General features: G+C 36.9%; 1 protein-coding gene across 9 annotated transcripts in view; it reads left to right on the forward strand.

Annotated features, from left to right (window-relative positions):
- The window catches only part of NEK7 (NIMA related kinase 7), a 150,087-nt gene that overhangs the window by 87,930 nt on the left and 45,435 nt on the right, over window positions 1–16,722 (forward strand). For all 9 annotated transcript variants that reach the window (XM_036848519.1, XM_036848529.1, XM_036848564.1 and 6 more), the window contains 2 exons: window positions 14,049–14,157; window positions 15,033–15,140. In XM_036848519.1, coding sequence (XP_036704414.1) covers window positions 14,049–14,157; window positions 15,033–15,140 — 217 coding nt within the window. The remainder of the gene's footprint in view (window positions 1–14,048; window positions 14,158–15,032; window positions 15,141–16,722) is intronic.

Genomic DNA, 16,722 nt, shown 5'->3' on the forward strand with positions numbered 1-16,722 from the left:
GAGTAATTTAATAACTTGGGAGGATCTGACCTGTGAGATCTCTCCTGGTCCTTCATCAAACAGAATTACTCTGATTATGGATTGACGCATTTCAATAGAACACATAGTTGTGGCTTTTCTCTCCATTTGACTTAGTAAGCGTAGTGTTTATTATTTTTTTAAATATAAAATATCTCTGATTAGTTTTCTCAAACGGTGAAAGCCTTAACTTTCCTCCCTGCATTTACATCTCCCAGATAAACCACTGACTTTTATGTGCATAAAACCTTTCCAACTTTATTTTGTATCTTTACACACATACACACACATACAAAAATATATACTGATTATGTATTCTTTCTCAGACGCATCACAGTGTATTTAATTATTGCTTTATTATAGACAGTTGGACTGTTTCCATCGTTTAATTCTTACAGAGAAAGCTCCAGTACAAAACCTTGTGTATTTCAATACAACAGTACCATACACACTGTATTTAATAGACAGTTACACAGATTTCTATAAATAATATTGCTGCCCAATAAGGTATATGCATTTTAAATCATAACAGATACTACCAATTGTTCTCTCAAATAGTTATACCAATTTGTAGCCTTAAAGAAAATAACACTCTTTAATTTGTTTATTTACTGACATTGACTGTGTGCTGTACGCCTGGTTTATGGCTTCTTGGAACTTGTCTAGGAGAGAGGCATTTAACTGACACTCATAGAAAACTGTGTAACTGGAGTTGTAATAAGTTTTGTAAAGGAGTAGGATGGGTTAGAATGGTAGTTTGTAACAAGACAGCCAAATCTAGACAGACTGGGAGCTTCTGAGGGTGATAGAGGACTCTAAGCAGTGCTGCTGTGGCCTTGATTTAACTACTGAATCTTAATGACTGAGCTGCAGTTTCCTTGGGTACGAAATTGGGTTAATAATACCTGCCTTATAGTCTTATTATGAGGGCTAAATAATATATAGGTATTTTATTTTTGTAGGCATAGGTACAGATGTGTGCACACACTTAAGTATTATAATTACATGTGCCTATCTGAATGTGTGCTATCTACTTGATAGGCACTGGAACGTTCTTTATTCTGTTTAAATACTCTGGTCACCCCTTCTCCCCTCTCCTCTCACCACACTTCACAGATGGCAGCCCGCCTTCTTTCACAGTGAATGGACGTCATCAGTCAGGATGCCTTCACCTTCCCGTGGCCGAACCTGCTGGACCAGCCTGGCCCTTCACTCCTCTCTCCTCCTTCTCTCCTGTCTCCGTATTCCTTGTTGGACAGAAGGGATTGTGTGTGTCGCCACCTGGGTTCTTTGTTCTTTCTCTACCCCGATTCTCAGAACCCTTAGTTATCTGTTCCCCATCCTGGAGGCGTCTGCTGGGTCCTTCTAACACCACTCAAACATGCTCAGGTCACTGTTATCTTAAACACGTTCACACGCACACACGTGCGTTCACACACGTCCTGCCTTCACGCATTCACTGATTCATCCGAGAACCGTATGTCTAGTGGGGAAGACAGAGTGATAGGCGAGTGGAAATGCAGTACGTCAGACGTCGGTCAGCACAGCGGAGAAGAAGGAAGTCGGGGTCAGAGGAGGGTGCTGCTGCTGTAAACGGGACGACGTGGGGAGCCCCCGCTGGGTCCCGTCCTGCCGCCCCCGCCCCCGCCTGGCTTTCCCTTCCCGCTGCCCGAGCTCTCTCTGTCTCCGCAGTCAGATGCTTACTCCTGGCCCGGCTTCGAGCACACCACAGGGCGTGGCTCTCGAGTGACGCGTGTCGTTCAGTCCAGTGGCCGGGTCCGGGCCTCGCTCTGCTTGACCCTCAGCCGCCTTTGCCTCTGCTTTTCCCACCCTCCTTCTTAAGACTCCCCCTATGGCCTGTTGAGTCCCAAAGTGCCTTGGTTTTCTTCCTGCCTCTCTGGAGACTGATTCTTCTTGACTGAGTCATTCTCTTCTTCCTAGTCTTGAATGACGGAGTTTTAAAAGTTTCAGTCCTGGCTTTTTTTTGCTTTTTGCTTTTCGCTCCCTTCCCAGTTGATCTTGTTCGTGCCAGTGGATCAGTTACTCTCTAGGCTCGTGTTGATCCAGTTGCTTATCTGTAGTGTGGAGCTCTGTCTGAATCCTGAGCACACGCGGTTCCCCACGTCTACACGGGGACCCGTGGTTTCCCTCATGGAGGCTGGCCCCGGGCTGTCCAGGGTGCACGCTGGACCCACACGCTGGACCCCAGCAGTCTTCTCGGACATTCTTTCTCTCTTACCTCCCCTTTTCAGTCTGTCACCGAGTTCTGTTTACTTTCCTTCTCAGTGTCTCTCAGGTTTCTCCACCCAGCTCCATTGCCGTTTCTCTCCCTGCTGAGTGAAGGACTGTCACCTCTCACCTAGAACGTGGGAGCTTTTTAACTAATCTCCCAGCATCCAGGATCCATCCCTCAAATCTATTATATTTCTCCATCCGTCTTTAAGAGAAGTGAGGAAGGAGAGCAAAACAAAGAAGGAAAAACATCTGCTTTCAAACCTTCCTAGAGTTTCCCATTGAGGTAAAGATAAAGATGTTTGACGAGACGTACAGAACCACATGTGATCCAGAACATAGGCTCTCGGAGAGAGGAACCGTCCTCTGCGTCGTGTCCTCACACATCCCTCGTGCTGAGGACAGAGCCCTGCACACAGTAGGTGCTCAGCAAGCCCTTGCTGTAGAATCTGCCCTGCCTCCCCTCCCGGGCCCCAGAAGCGGCCTCTCAGTTCTTCTTCAGGGCAGTCGAGCATCACCTCCCGCTGCCCCAGGTGCTGTGCCCCCCAGGCTGGCCGGGCTTATGTCTGTCTGTCCTGCAGCTCTCTGCTCAGACATCACTTTCTCAGGGATGGTTTTCTTTGACCTGTAGACGACTCTATGCTCTTAAGAGTCCCGGCATACTCTTCTCTCAGTGCTTCGTAACACATTCATGCCTTTATTGGTGGGATTGTTTTCCTGATGTCTGGATTTCCCATTTGACCTAAAGCCCTGCTGCGTACAGGGACTGTGTCTGCTCCGCTCACCAGCCTGCCTTCATTTTCCAGGGAGTACCTGGCTGATAGTAGAAACTCAGTAAGTGTGTGGAGAGTGTATGTATAACAGCTGATTGTCTCACCTCTGCTCCACTCCTCTGTTCCGGGGGTCCATCAGTAAACGTGGGTGGTGGTATGACAGGCACGTGTCTCCTACTGTTTCATGCTCCGGCCCCACAAGGAGGTGCTAAGATATCGAGTGGTATGTGGCATGAGAGGAGACAGCGTTCTGATACAGGAAGGGGGCTTTTTTGGCCCTAAGAAATTCTAAAATTGTTTTCTAACCACTTTGATTTGTGTTATAAGCCAGTCTTTATAAAAGAGACCACATCATGGAAAAAATCATAGGAACTTCTTTATGAAGGAACATGACAGTGACTTAGTGCTTTATAAAGGACAGCAGTAGATACTTGAATTGTAAGAAACGTGATTCATTTCTTTATGGTGAGTAAAATTGTAAATCATTGTTCATCACAACAATATATTTCACTGTCTCAACTCTTCAGCTTAATTGGGGTAGAAGAGGAAATATAGCTCCTGGTCTGTATTCCAGAAATGAACCTCTGGATAGCACTGCATCAAAGATTTTTACAAGTAAATAATTAATTGATTTAGAGCAGGCTGACAAATATAATTAAGCAATTTATCGTGGAAATAGTCAGTATTTCTCTAATTAGTGACAGAGGAATACCTGAGGCTGTGGTCAGATGAAATACTTCCCAGATGAGTTTTAAGATAAAAGGAAATCCAGAATTTTTCATCATATATTTCTTTATCATCAGTAATCAGAATTTTAAAGGAAAAGACTCTTACAAAGTAACAGTTGGATTATAGTTTATCAAGTTGTGATATATATATGCTATACATTTTCTTTATTGTATCCTAAATTGGACCCAATACATGTTCCATTTTGCAGTATGCCTTATTAATACTATTTATTTCACTTTTCTGTTGCTAAGAAACATATTTGGTGATGGAGACTTAGTATAGAGGAGATAAGAGACTAATCTCAGAAATATATGAACTAGAGCTTTGTTTATTACACTTTGTCAGTAGAAATATCGCTAAAATATATTTAAAATTTTCATAGCCTATTTTTCCAAAATATAGTTTATTCTTTGAACTATTTATAAGTTCCTATATTTATAATTGCCTATTAGAAAGTCAGTTTGAGACAGATAGAAGAAAATATAAGTGCATACATTTAACATTATATTTTTTAAAGCTATACTTGACTAAAATATCAGTAAAACAAGATATAACCCAACATAAAAAGTCTCATGAAGGGAAACTCAGAAGTTTGTTATCTGCCAAAAAATTGTCATACCTCACCACACTGGCTAAGAAGGAAGTGAATATTATTCTTACAGATTTTTTTTTAGTGAAAGATGAAATACAAATAATTTAAATTGAACTCTGTTTTGTGCCAAGAGTTTGACACAATTTCAAATAATTAGTTAAGGCTATCTCTTTTTTCCCCTCCAATTTTATTGTGATATAATTGAGATGCATCACTGTATAAGTTTAAGATGTACAGCATAATGGTTTGACTTACATGTAATATATTGTGAAATGAATATCACAGTAAGTTTAGTGAGTATCCATTAGCTCGTATAGGTACAATAAAAAGAAAATGCAAAAAAAAAGGAAAAAAAATGGTTTTTTTCTTGTGATGGGAACGCTTAGGATTTATTCTCTTAACAACTTCCCTGTGTATCAGACAGCAGTGTTGACTGTAGCCATCATGCTGTACATTGCATCACCAGTACTTATTTATCTTATAGCTGGAAGTTTGTACCTTTTGATCATCTTCCTCCAGTTCCCCCTCCCCCCTCCCCTGCACTTCTGGCAACCACAAATCTGATCTCTTTTTTCTATGAGACTGTGTGTGTGTTTGTGTGTTTTTTATTTAGATTCCATATGTAAGCAACATCATGCAATATTTATCTTTCACTTAGCACAATGCCCTCAAGGTCCATCCATGTTTTTGCAAATGGCAGGATGTCCTCATTTTTTATGGCTGAATAATACTCCATTGTATGTGTACCACAACTTCTTTATCCATGCACTGATTGATGCACGCTTAGGTTGTTACCATGTCTTGGCTACTGCAAATAATGCTGCAGAAACATAGGTGTGCAGATATCGAGTTTGTTTTCATTTCCTCTGGATATATTTCCAGAAGTGGAATTGCTGGATCACATGGTTTTATTTTTAGTTTTTTATTTTTAGTTTTACTTTTTTGAGGCTCCTCCATGGCGGCTACACCAGTTTACAATCCCATCAACAGTGCACAAGGGTTCCCCTTTCTCCACATCCTGGCCAGTGTTTGTTATCTCTAGTCTTTTTTTGATGGCCATTCTAACAGGCATGAAGTGGTATCCCATTGTGGTTTTGATTTGCATTTCCGTAATGACTAGTGATGTTGAGCATCTTTTCATGTACCTGTTGGCCATTCATATATCTTCTTTGGAAAAATGTCTACTCAGGTCTTTTGCCTGTTTGTTAATTGGATTATTTGGGGTTTTTTTGCTATGGAGTTCTGTGAGTTCTTTGTATATTTTGGATATTAGCCCCTCATCAGATATATCGTTTGCAAATATTTTTTCCCATTCTGTAGGTTGTCTTTTCACTTTTTGATTGTTTCTTTTGCTGTGGAGAAGCTCTTTAGTTTGATGTCATCATACGTGTTTATTTTTCATTTTGTTGCTTATGTTCTAGGTGTCATATCCAAAAAATCATTGTCAGGGAGCTTTTTTCTATGTTTTCTTCTAGGAGTTTCATGGTTTCAGGTCTCACATTTAAGTCTTTAATTCATTTTGAGTTAATTTTTGTGAGTGGTGAAAGATAAGGGTCTAGTTTTATTCTTTTACATGTGGATGTCCAATTTTCCCAGTACCATTTATTGAAGAGACTGTCTTCTCCCTATTGAGTATTCTTGGCTCCCTTGTCAAATATTAGTTGACTGTAAATCCTTGGGTTTATTTCTGGGCTCTCAATTCTTTTCCATCGACCTATGTGTCTGTTTTTATGCCAGTACCATACTGTTGTGATTACTGTAACTTTGTAATATAGTTTGAAATCAGGAAGTGTGATGCCTCCCACTTTATTCTTCTTTCTCAGGATTGCTCTGGCTGTTTGGGGTCTTTTGTGGCTCCACATAAATTTTAGAATTGTATTGTCTACTGCTGTGGAAAATGCCATTGGAATCTTAATAGGGATTGCATTGAATCTATAGATGGCTTTTGGTAGGATTGACACTTTAATAATATTAATTCTTCTGATCATGAACATGGGATTTCTTTCCATTTATTTGTGTCTTCTTCAATTTGTTTCATCAACATCTTGTAGTTTTCTGAGATAGTTCACCTCCTTGGTTAAGATATTCCTAAGTATCTTATTGTTTTTGATGCTGCTGTAAATGGAATTGTTTTCTTTATTTCTTTTTCAGATAATTCACTATTACTGTATAGAAACATTACTGATTTTTATATGTTAATTTTTTATCCTGAAACTTTACTGAATTCGTTATTTAGAACTAACGGTTTTTTGGTGGAGTCTTTAGGATTTTTTACTTATAAAATCATGTCATCTTCAAGTAGAGACAATTTTACTTCTTCCTACCCGGTTCTGATGCCCTTAATTTGTTTATTTTCTTGCCTGATTGCTCTGGCAGGTTCTTTCAGGGCTGTGTTGAATAAGGGTGGCGAGAGTGGCTCCTGTGTCTTGTTCCTGAGTTAGGCTACCTCTTCTTATTTGTAATATATTTAGATATAGGCTGTGTTTTTGGATTGTCAACTGTGTCTTTTCTACATTGTTACCACCTGTGTGGTATTTCTTTTAAATTTCGTAGGAGCTTTAAGACTCTTCCTTTATACAGACGTAATGTTAATTTTTTATACTGATTTTTTTACTGTGTTTATAAATGCACTTTGTATTAGTTTTTAATTGCTAGTTATCACAAACTTAGCAGCTTAAAGAAACACAAATTTATTATCTCACAATTTGTGGGGGAGGTCAGTGAGTTCACATACTGGTTTGTGGGTTCTTTGCTCAAGGTCTTAGAAGCTGAAATCAAGGTGCCAGCTGGGCCTGTGATCTCATCTGAGGTTTAGGGCTTTCTTCCTTGTTCACTGATTGTTGGGAGAATTCAATTCCTTGCGGCTGTATGATGGAAGTCCCTGCTTTCTTCCTGGTTGTCAACTGGGAGCCGTCTTCGAGGCCACGTGGCCCTCTCTGCTGTGGCAGTTTGCTCCCTTAAGGCCAGCAGGAGAGTCTCTCTGGCTTTGAATCTCTCTGACTTCTTTGAGGGGTTTACCCGATTAGGTCAGGTTCACCCAGGGTAATCTTCCTGGTGATTATCTCAAAAGTAGCTGATTTAGAGCCTTAATTATGTCTGCAGAATCCTTTCTGTCACATAAGATAACCTAATATGGGGGTGATAGTTCATCACATTCACCACCCAGCTCACACTCAAGGGGAGGGGATGGTGTACCAGGACTTGAGGATTTTGAGGGGTGAGGTATGTCTGAGAATTCTGCTTACCACAAGCTTTGATAAGTTAGCTAAAACATGAAGTGTTTTGGAGATAATTATTATCTTCAAATATTATAACGTGTAAATCTTGTTCGCCTTCTTGGTGTGGTTGTTTTTTTGCATTTGCAGACATATTCGTATCTGTTCTTATCCAAATTTAGAGGCTGTACTGGAAATAAAATCACTTAGAAATGTCTTTTACACTCTTGACCTTTGGATCCCTGAAGCAGTAAAATCTCCCCAGCAGCACCATCTATCTTTGCTGACTCTGATTTATGGTTTAGAGGATACAGACCCTGTCCATTTCAGCATCTGGCATAAAGTGTGCAGCCCAGGCCAGACCACAGGGAGAATTGCCAGCGATTCCAAATGCAGTCTGTGTCCTGCTGAGTCTCTTGTACACGATTGCTATCTATCTTATCTTATACGTGACTTCAGAATTACTCAGAAGTCTTCAGGTTACAGATGAGTGGCGCTATCTGAAAAAACTACACAGAATTGAATATTCTATACATCGATACCTACACATCATGCGTGTACACCTGTGTGTGTGTAACCATGTAGATTTATGTCTGTGTGGTATGTATATGTAAGTGTGTTATACAGCATCATTTTTACAGAAGCAGTGTTACTGATAAAGTATACCTTGAGTTTTCTTTGATACCTGAGAAGTTTGGTAATAAAGTAGTATTGAACTTAGGGATTTTAATAAATTGAAAATTGTGTACCATAATGGCCGTTATGTCGTCCTGTGAGCATAATGAAAAAGTGGTGTGTAAGTTTTGAACTATATTTACTTAGGAAAAAATTAGAAGGTAATTTTCAGGGAACTTTTTGCTCCTTCTATTTGAAGGTAATATTGATTGAAAGCAGCCTTTCTAAACCATTTACCACCATGAGCAGTAGTGCTGGTAGCTGTAGACAATTAGGTAGAGAGAAGAGGTACAGACTTCTGTCCCATTTTTCTTTGTTCAGATTTCTACTGAGAGACTTTTATTGTCTCATTATTGTTCTGCTGTCTTCCTTGTCCATTAAGAATATTGAAATATCTTTCTAACTCTCCTACTATTGTCTGGTTTGACATAACTAGAAAGAATTCATCAAAGAGGCAAGTGTTGCCCTCTCTCTTTGTGACCTTCCATGTCGTCCTAAAGATGGACTTCCTGCTTTTTCATCTCACCACCTCCGTCTCTAGTCCTCTAATGCAGTAGAGACAACATCTTAAGTATTTCCAAGTATTTTCCCATAAATTTTAGGAACATGGAAGCTTCTCTTAAGAATTATCAACGTGGCAGCAATGCAGGCGTCATTCCTTGTAGTAATTCTGATGCATTCATATCTTTTTCATTGATTTTTTAAAATATCCTAAGTTTCCTTGACACTGACGTATGAACATTTAGAAGGCAACTTTTCAGGGGGAAGAATATTGTGACTTTATAGGAGCTTATTTTTCTTGCTTGCTAAATAAGGTCTTTTTTTTTTCCCCCAAGGCTTAATTACTCAGAAAAAAAATCTTATCTGTTTCACATTTTCTACCATAAGATAAAATATGTTTTCCACTTTCATTATTAACCTATATGATTTTGACTTTGGGGAATGAATGGATTACATTGATGTTCTATTAAATTATAATTAGAAACGGCTGAGTACACTTAGCAGCTTTTCTAACATTTATAGGAAAGGAAAAAGACAAGTAGAGCTTGGATGAGAAATGTTTTATCAAAGAGGATAAAATTAAATGCAGATGATAAATATTTTTAGTGATCTCCTGACTGCCAAGCCCACTCTACTTGCATCTTCTAAAGCAACTTAGGATACCTAAATTTTATTCTGAGTGCCAAGGGTGAAAATATTCACACATTGCAAATTAGTATCACATACCAAATTCTAATTGAGACATAACTATTTTATGCATTTATATAATTCCCAAAATTGGTGTATAGCAAATACTTGTACAGTTTAGTCTGTTGACACCTTCTTATGCCTTTGGAATAGAAATATTTCTATAGAAAGATGGATATATAATAAAAATCACACTTAGAACTGTCAGTTACACTTCTAGAAGCATCCTGTCTTTTCCATCACCCAGTCCCTGTGCATTTGATTCTTTGAAATAACCACTGCAAAATGTCATCTTATAAAAATGCATTATACTTACAGAAATGTTTGGGAACATAACATCCCTTCTGTTGGTAAATGGTTGACCTAATTACAAGGTCAGTTACCTTATAATTACCTAATTACAAAAATTTGACCTGTTATCTCATGTGAAGGCCATTTATAGCATTAACTGGACCTATGGGGATCTCAGAGGTATTAGGATTGTTATTTTTGCTTTGTTTTTATCAGTTGGAGATTTAAAGGACAGGACATACTAGTAAAATTTGTTATTTTTAAGTGTGAAAATGTGCCAATCAGGCATTTATTATTTGTGTTTTATTTGTAACTGAGATACTTTAGAGGCGGCAGGCCCCACACAGATCATCTCCAAACTCTGTTTAATATAGTGAGGACACAGAGGCCCAGCAAGGTTAAGCGTCTTGTTCAAGGTCACACAACCGTTACTGTCAAGAATCAGGTCTGTTATTAAAGGTGCATATGGATTCTGTGAGTGGCACATGAAACATTTGATGACACTCCCAGGCAGGAAATAGTTCCTCATAGTGAACATAAATTACTTCCTCTTGTTAGATACTTGGAAGAGATGGAAAACAGCTGAAACAGCTGATGCCTGCAATGCCAGTTCTCATATAACTTCATTATTTCTTGTTATTTAATTACCATTTCTCCTAATCTTCTTCAAGAATGACTTGCCTGACAGGATTGTATTTGTTGTTTTTTTGGTTTTGTTTTTAACTACAGCAGTATGTTGTTTCCAAAGGATGCTTGGTATATGGTTCCCAGGACCAGCACACAATCGTGGGTCCCCTTGTTGACAAATGATTAGGAATTTCTAGGTGGCAGAACAGAGCAAGCATTACACTCAGTGCAGGGCCCTGCATGAACGTATGGGCCGCTCACCTGTGAAGCTGGCACTATGATGGTTCTGGGTGCTTTGTCTGAAACTTTCTTGTTAAAAATTAATATACCAAACTACGGGCTTAAATATTTTGATACACTATAGAGATTAACTTTTTTTTTTTTGATCCAACAAGATAATTTTCTGTTCTTTCTCTGTTGATGAGTTTATGCTGGGTAATACTGTTAAAATTTTTTCCCAAGATTTCCTGAGGAGGAATGCTAGAGTTATAAAACTTAGAAATAAATGTATGTGCTGTTTGGAGTAGTGGTGTCTAGATTCAGGAACCAAGTGACCCAGAAACTGATACTTGATAGGCAGTGTCCGCTATGTAATTTGGTCTGGGGCATTTCATTTGTAGGAGGATGTTTGACAATTTAAAAAAAAGATGTGACTATTTTCCAAAAATCTTTGAATGGAAGCAGGTTGCATCAGCTAGCCTCTTTTATATTAATACACATCATTCAGTGACACTGCACATGTTTTACCAGGGATGCTGAATTTCACCTAAGTGAGATGCTGGTAATCTTTTTACACACAAGTGAGAATATAATATAACCTGATGTTTGTATATGCATTTTACATGTACCCTGGCTGCCTTTTTTGTTACATCTTTTTTTTTGATGTGAATAATGTTCAGTGTTTATTTGAATAATGTTGATGGAGATAGAAAATATGCTTTTAAAGTAAACAATATTTGAAGCTTTGCATAGAAAAAAGATGAACGTACCTTTGAAAAAAAGACTAAATAATAATTCTGTCCCAGTGGTTAGGTACACCTGAGTGCTAATTTCTGTCTTTTCATGACTTTTTAGATATTTTATTTTCAGATATAAAAAGTTAAAATTCTATTTTATAACATAAATATAGTAAAAATGACATATCCTGTAAGTTGTTTTCACAGAAATCTTTATTAATACTAACATTTAAAAATTATTTATTGCTTTATTAAAAACTTACCACATGACAAATAAATGTACATTTTTAATTTCTGTGTATTGGTATTAGATTTTTTTCCAAATCTAGAGCTGAATATTTATGTGGGACTGTCTTTTTTCGAGAGAAAAATAGGATTTTTGAGCAGTAATGCTATTTGACTGGATAATTAACTTTTAAAAGATATGTATATATTAGAATAAGTTAAGAAAAGGTGGTTCTTTTTTTTAATACATTGGCATTTTGTAAGTTCCTCCTTTGTAGTCCTGATATAAATTTTACCAGTAGTAAAAAGAATTCAAATTTGTATTGCCTTTTTTCTGTTCATCCTCTTTTTAAGAGATAGCCAACAGTGCCACCATCAGAACAGACAGCCTTTTCTCATCATAAGTATTGGTTTCCTCAAAAAAAAAAAAAAAGTCCTACACTGAAGGATGGTTGAAAAACTGCATGTGTTTAAACAGACACGTAAAAAATATTGGAAGATAACCAATGACGTAATGAAACTGCTTTTGGTTTATTTTATGATCCAGTCAAATTCCTAAAATGATTCTTCAGAAACATGTTAGTAATTCAGATAGTTACATTTGGCCGAGTCATTCTGTCTCGGTAGCATTATATTGATGCCAGTTTATTGTTATCATCTTTAATTTGTTATTGAAAGAAACGATCCTAAACAAGAACATGAAAACGTGAAAATAGTCGGACTGTCTTGGCCTGATTTACACCTTCCATTTTGAGGGCAATTTTTTCATTCTGCCCTTTCCTTTATATATGATTTATTTTTTAATAATGGAACTTTAAAGGTAAATTGTCAAGTTAGTTATAATTACGGTGGTTTCAGAATCTATATTAAAGCATAAGATTCTTCTTTCATGGTCTGATACTTACATGATACGGTATATTTATTTTTGAATGAAAGGAAACCTGGTCCCCATCTTCCTGTTGACATCAAACAGTCTTCTGATCTGCTAATCCAGAGTGAGGGAGAGCACATAGGCTGGCTTTATTTGGACTCATTCCAAGTCTGAAAGAAAATTATGTGTATAGAACTGATTTTGCAGCATTGCCCCCATAGAATGAAAACCGATGCTCACACAGTCTGCAATTAATACGACCTAACATTGAAACATGATATGGCAGGTTTTCACCATTTTAGTATTAACCCTGATTTGCTTTTTAATATCCTGGTCATCTAATTGTTACTTGTTTTTTTGCTACTGATGTAATAGCTATTGAAATTGCTAATAAGTTCATTTCTATAGTATGTGTTCCAATAAAGATTAACCTAAAGTGATTCGCTTTTCCTTAAAGATTTATCCTTTGGCGTATTGAGTGCATATGAGACAGTAGATATAACCCTTTGCTAAGTATGAAGTAGGGATACTAGCAGATTTGTTTCCCTGTATTGTTTTTCCTTTCAGCCTGCCCTCAACTGGTCACAGGGTCAGGAACTGACACAGCTCATTATTTTGGAATCATCTGAAGTACCATTCTCCATATTCAATAACAAAAAAAATCAAATCAGTTGAACTTTCAAAAATGTCAAGTCACCAGATAAAGTGCATTAAAGCACGTATTTAAATGTCGATGTCTATTAATAAATGTGTATCTTAAAAAGTTAAAATTGTCTGAAAATTTGTTTAAATGGAATACTTCTTCATGCTGGTCATTTATAGATTTTGCTAAGTAGGAAACCAATTACACTTTTGTTTTTGAAAAATAATTTTTATGTAAAGAATCTTTATAAATCTTATGAAGCTACGAACTGTGTTCTTGAATCAGCATATTATTAGTATATTCTTCTAGCAAAGGTAACGTAGAAAAATGGGCATGAATATGTACCTTTGGTTTTGCAGTTATTTAGTTATTGCCCTCTTATGCATGATGGCCCACTCCTTCCAAACTAGCATATTTACGCTCAGCTTTTTTGCCCTGGTCTTCCTGTAATGTTTTGCTCCCATATTTAGTTTCATTCGTTCAAAGCAAAGCACAAGTTTGACTTGGAGTATGCAGTGGAAATATTCATGAAAACTTTTCACATAAATCTCTTATTTATTTAATTTTTAATAAATTAAGTGATATTTCAAATCACCAAGGACGGTTCCATATTTAAAGGAATTCTACTTCACTACCTTCTGTCAAGAGAAGGACGGTCTTGTAATGAACATAATCACCTCCAGGTCTCTAGACTCTTTTATTCCGGCTATTCTTAAAATAAAATCTGACATCCTCCTTTTAGGATAAGAAATTACTTTATGTGGATGTTAATTTTTTGAAATAGATGGACACCACAAAGATGTAGCATGATATGGCTTGTGCTGACCTTAGATACAATAGGGAGACATTTAAGCCATTGTGTCCGGTAAAAATCTTGGTATCCTTTCACTATGGAAAATCATGTTTTTTAGCTGGTAATAGGTAGATAAAAGTAGGTGTTTTTCTGACTGAAGTCAGAATCTAGTCTGAAGATAGTTTCTTTTTTAAAATCTTATTTAAAATTTTTTAAACAGCATTTTAAGAAACAAAAGAGGCTAATTCCTGAAAGGACTGTTTGGAAGTACTTCGTGCAGCTGTGCAGTGCACTGGAGCACATGCATTCTCGACGAGTCATGCACCGGGGTGAGTTCAGTCATGAGTAACTTTTAGTGTTGGTGTCAACGATGCACAGTATCAGGCTTTCCCAGGTAATTTATTTCCAAGTTTTGATTTTACTAGAATGATAAGCCTTTAAGTGAAGCCTACTTGGTTTTTTTTTAAATAAGAATGAGAATTAGTTATTTTTCTGTTTGACTTTTTTTTTTTTTTTTTTTTTTTACTGATTATGTTGGTAAAAGAAAAAAAATAGATGCAGGAAAGCAGTTGAACATGCATAAGGAAGAGTTTGTTTTTTTTTTTAATGAACTATATATTACAGCTACTTAGATTTTTAATGTTCAGCATTCACTGTTAATATATTCTTAGTTATCAGTTAAATGGTTGGGTGGAATGTATGAAGGTTACATCACTAAGGCATTAATCCCTTGATTTGGGGGTTTGAAAATTTTCAGTACAATTTATTTAAGCAATTAAAATTTCTAAGGTCATCTAAGTAAATAATTACCTGTGTCAGAGTTATGATTTTATATTTTATGTAAACATGTCAATAAATTACTATTTAGTGGGATATTCTATTTGAAATTGACATAAGAAGGGCACAAATTTATTTTGTGCTTTGAATTTCACAGAAGTTTATTTGAAAATGGAAAACAAAATGCATTTTAAATGAAAATGAATGGTGATCATCATCTTGCATTGATGATTATCTGTCTATCAGGGGACTGAGAACTCAGAAATATTAGGCTATATGAAAATTACTCAAAATAATTGGTTAAAAATTCAAACTGACTTTCATTTTTGAGATATATTTTAAATTCAACAATGAAAAGTGTTTTTTAATCCCTTGAATATACCTAAACTGACATCATCTTTCACCTGATCCCTTCATTTATTCACAGATATAAAACCAGCTAATGTGTTCATTACAGCCACTGGGGTGGTCAAACTTGGAGATCTTGGGCTTGGTCGGTTTTTTAGCTCCAAAACCACAGCTGCACATTCTTTAGGTAAGAGACAGAATATAATTTCATTCGGTTATCTACCCCCCTTCCCCCCACCCCACCCACATGGTTAAAAATGTAAGGGATGTACAGATTACATGCTAGCTTTTATAGTCTAAATAAAACTATTTTAAAAATCATCAGGTCCTGAGCTGAAACCTATCAGGTATAATGTATCCATTCATGTGACAGTTGGATACTTCTGTTAGTTTGACCCTCAGGCAGGCATTTAGTAAAAGAAAATGCTAATGAACAAATCTAGTATTTTTTTTTTTTTTTTTGAGTTCGAAATGTCTTTATTGTGCCCTCACTCTTTTTTTTTTTTTTTTAGTTTTATTTATTTATTTATGGCTGTGTTGGGTCTTCGTTTCTGTGCGAGGGCTTTCTCCAGTTGCGGCGAGCGGGGGCCACTCTTCATCGCGGTGCGCGGGCCTCTCACTGTCGCGACCTCTCTTGTTGCGGAGCACAGGCTCCAGACGCGCAGGCTCAGTAGTTGTGGCTCACAGGCCCAGTTGCTCCGCGGCATGTGGGATCTTCCCAGACCAGGGCTTGAACCCGTGTCCCCTGCATTGGCAGGCAGATTCTCAACCACTGCGCCACCAGGGAAGCCCAGCAAATCTAGTTTTAATCATTGCCATGGATCCTTCCTTTTCTTTTACATTAATAATATTAAGATAATATGAAGAATAAACCATATCTTGAAAAAGGACCTCACCTGACCATTAAAAATACTATAGTTGTTTGTAAATGTTTATTTATTAAAGTAACATACGTGGTTGTGATTGCTCCAGAGGGGAGACCTAGAGATGATCTATGGCTAAGGAGGAAGATATTCCCCTAAGTTATAAAGAAGATACTTGTAATTTATTCATTCTAGAGCTGATAATGTACGAGTGTCCTTTGTACCTAAAATAGAACTGAATGTAGCTATTACAACATTATATTAATGGAAAGAAGGTTGTCCAGTTTAGAAATAATAGAAATTACTAGGAAGAAATAATTTTTAAATTGAATAACTTAAAGGAAGTGATAGAGCTTCTCCTAAAACTCTTCAAATCAGATTGTCCCCTTGTAATATGACTTTGTCAAAATGGTAACAACCAAAATAAAACAAGGATTAAGGTAAAAATAAGTTGGCTTTAATTTAATGATGCCCCATCTTTGGTGAAAGATGAAATCATTGAAAACAATTGATTTTTTGGATAAAATTATTGTTTTTAAATGAGAAATAAAAAAATTTTTAATGGCTTGATGAGGAATAATTGAGTTACACTAAATAACGAAGTAGTGAAACAAGCATCTGAATTAGTTGACTGGACATATTTAAATGGCTTTGTCACAAAACTCCTGTGTGGCCTTGAACCTGTCATTTAATTCTTCTGTATCTAGGATAGTGTGTGGCACATAAGTAGGCACCTGATCAATATTTGCTGAATGACAAGATATTGGGTCCTACATTAAGGAGTGGTGGGAAGATAATACTTTACTCTACAGAGTTTCAGTTTTGTCCAGTAATTTAAGAAAATAAAATTTCAACTGATGCCAAGTAACAATGTTTTAGTTTCTTCTTTCACTTTACATTTATTCT

This window comes from Balaenoptera musculus, chromosome 1 (genome assembly GCF_009873245.2).
Source record: "Balaenoptera musculus isolate JJ_BM4_2016_0621 chromosome 1, mBalMus1.pri.v3, whole genome shotgun sequence".
In the NCBI taxonomy this organism is placed as follows: Eukaryota; Metazoa; Chordata; class Mammalia; order Artiodactyla; family Balaenopteridae; genus Balaenoptera; species Balaenoptera musculus.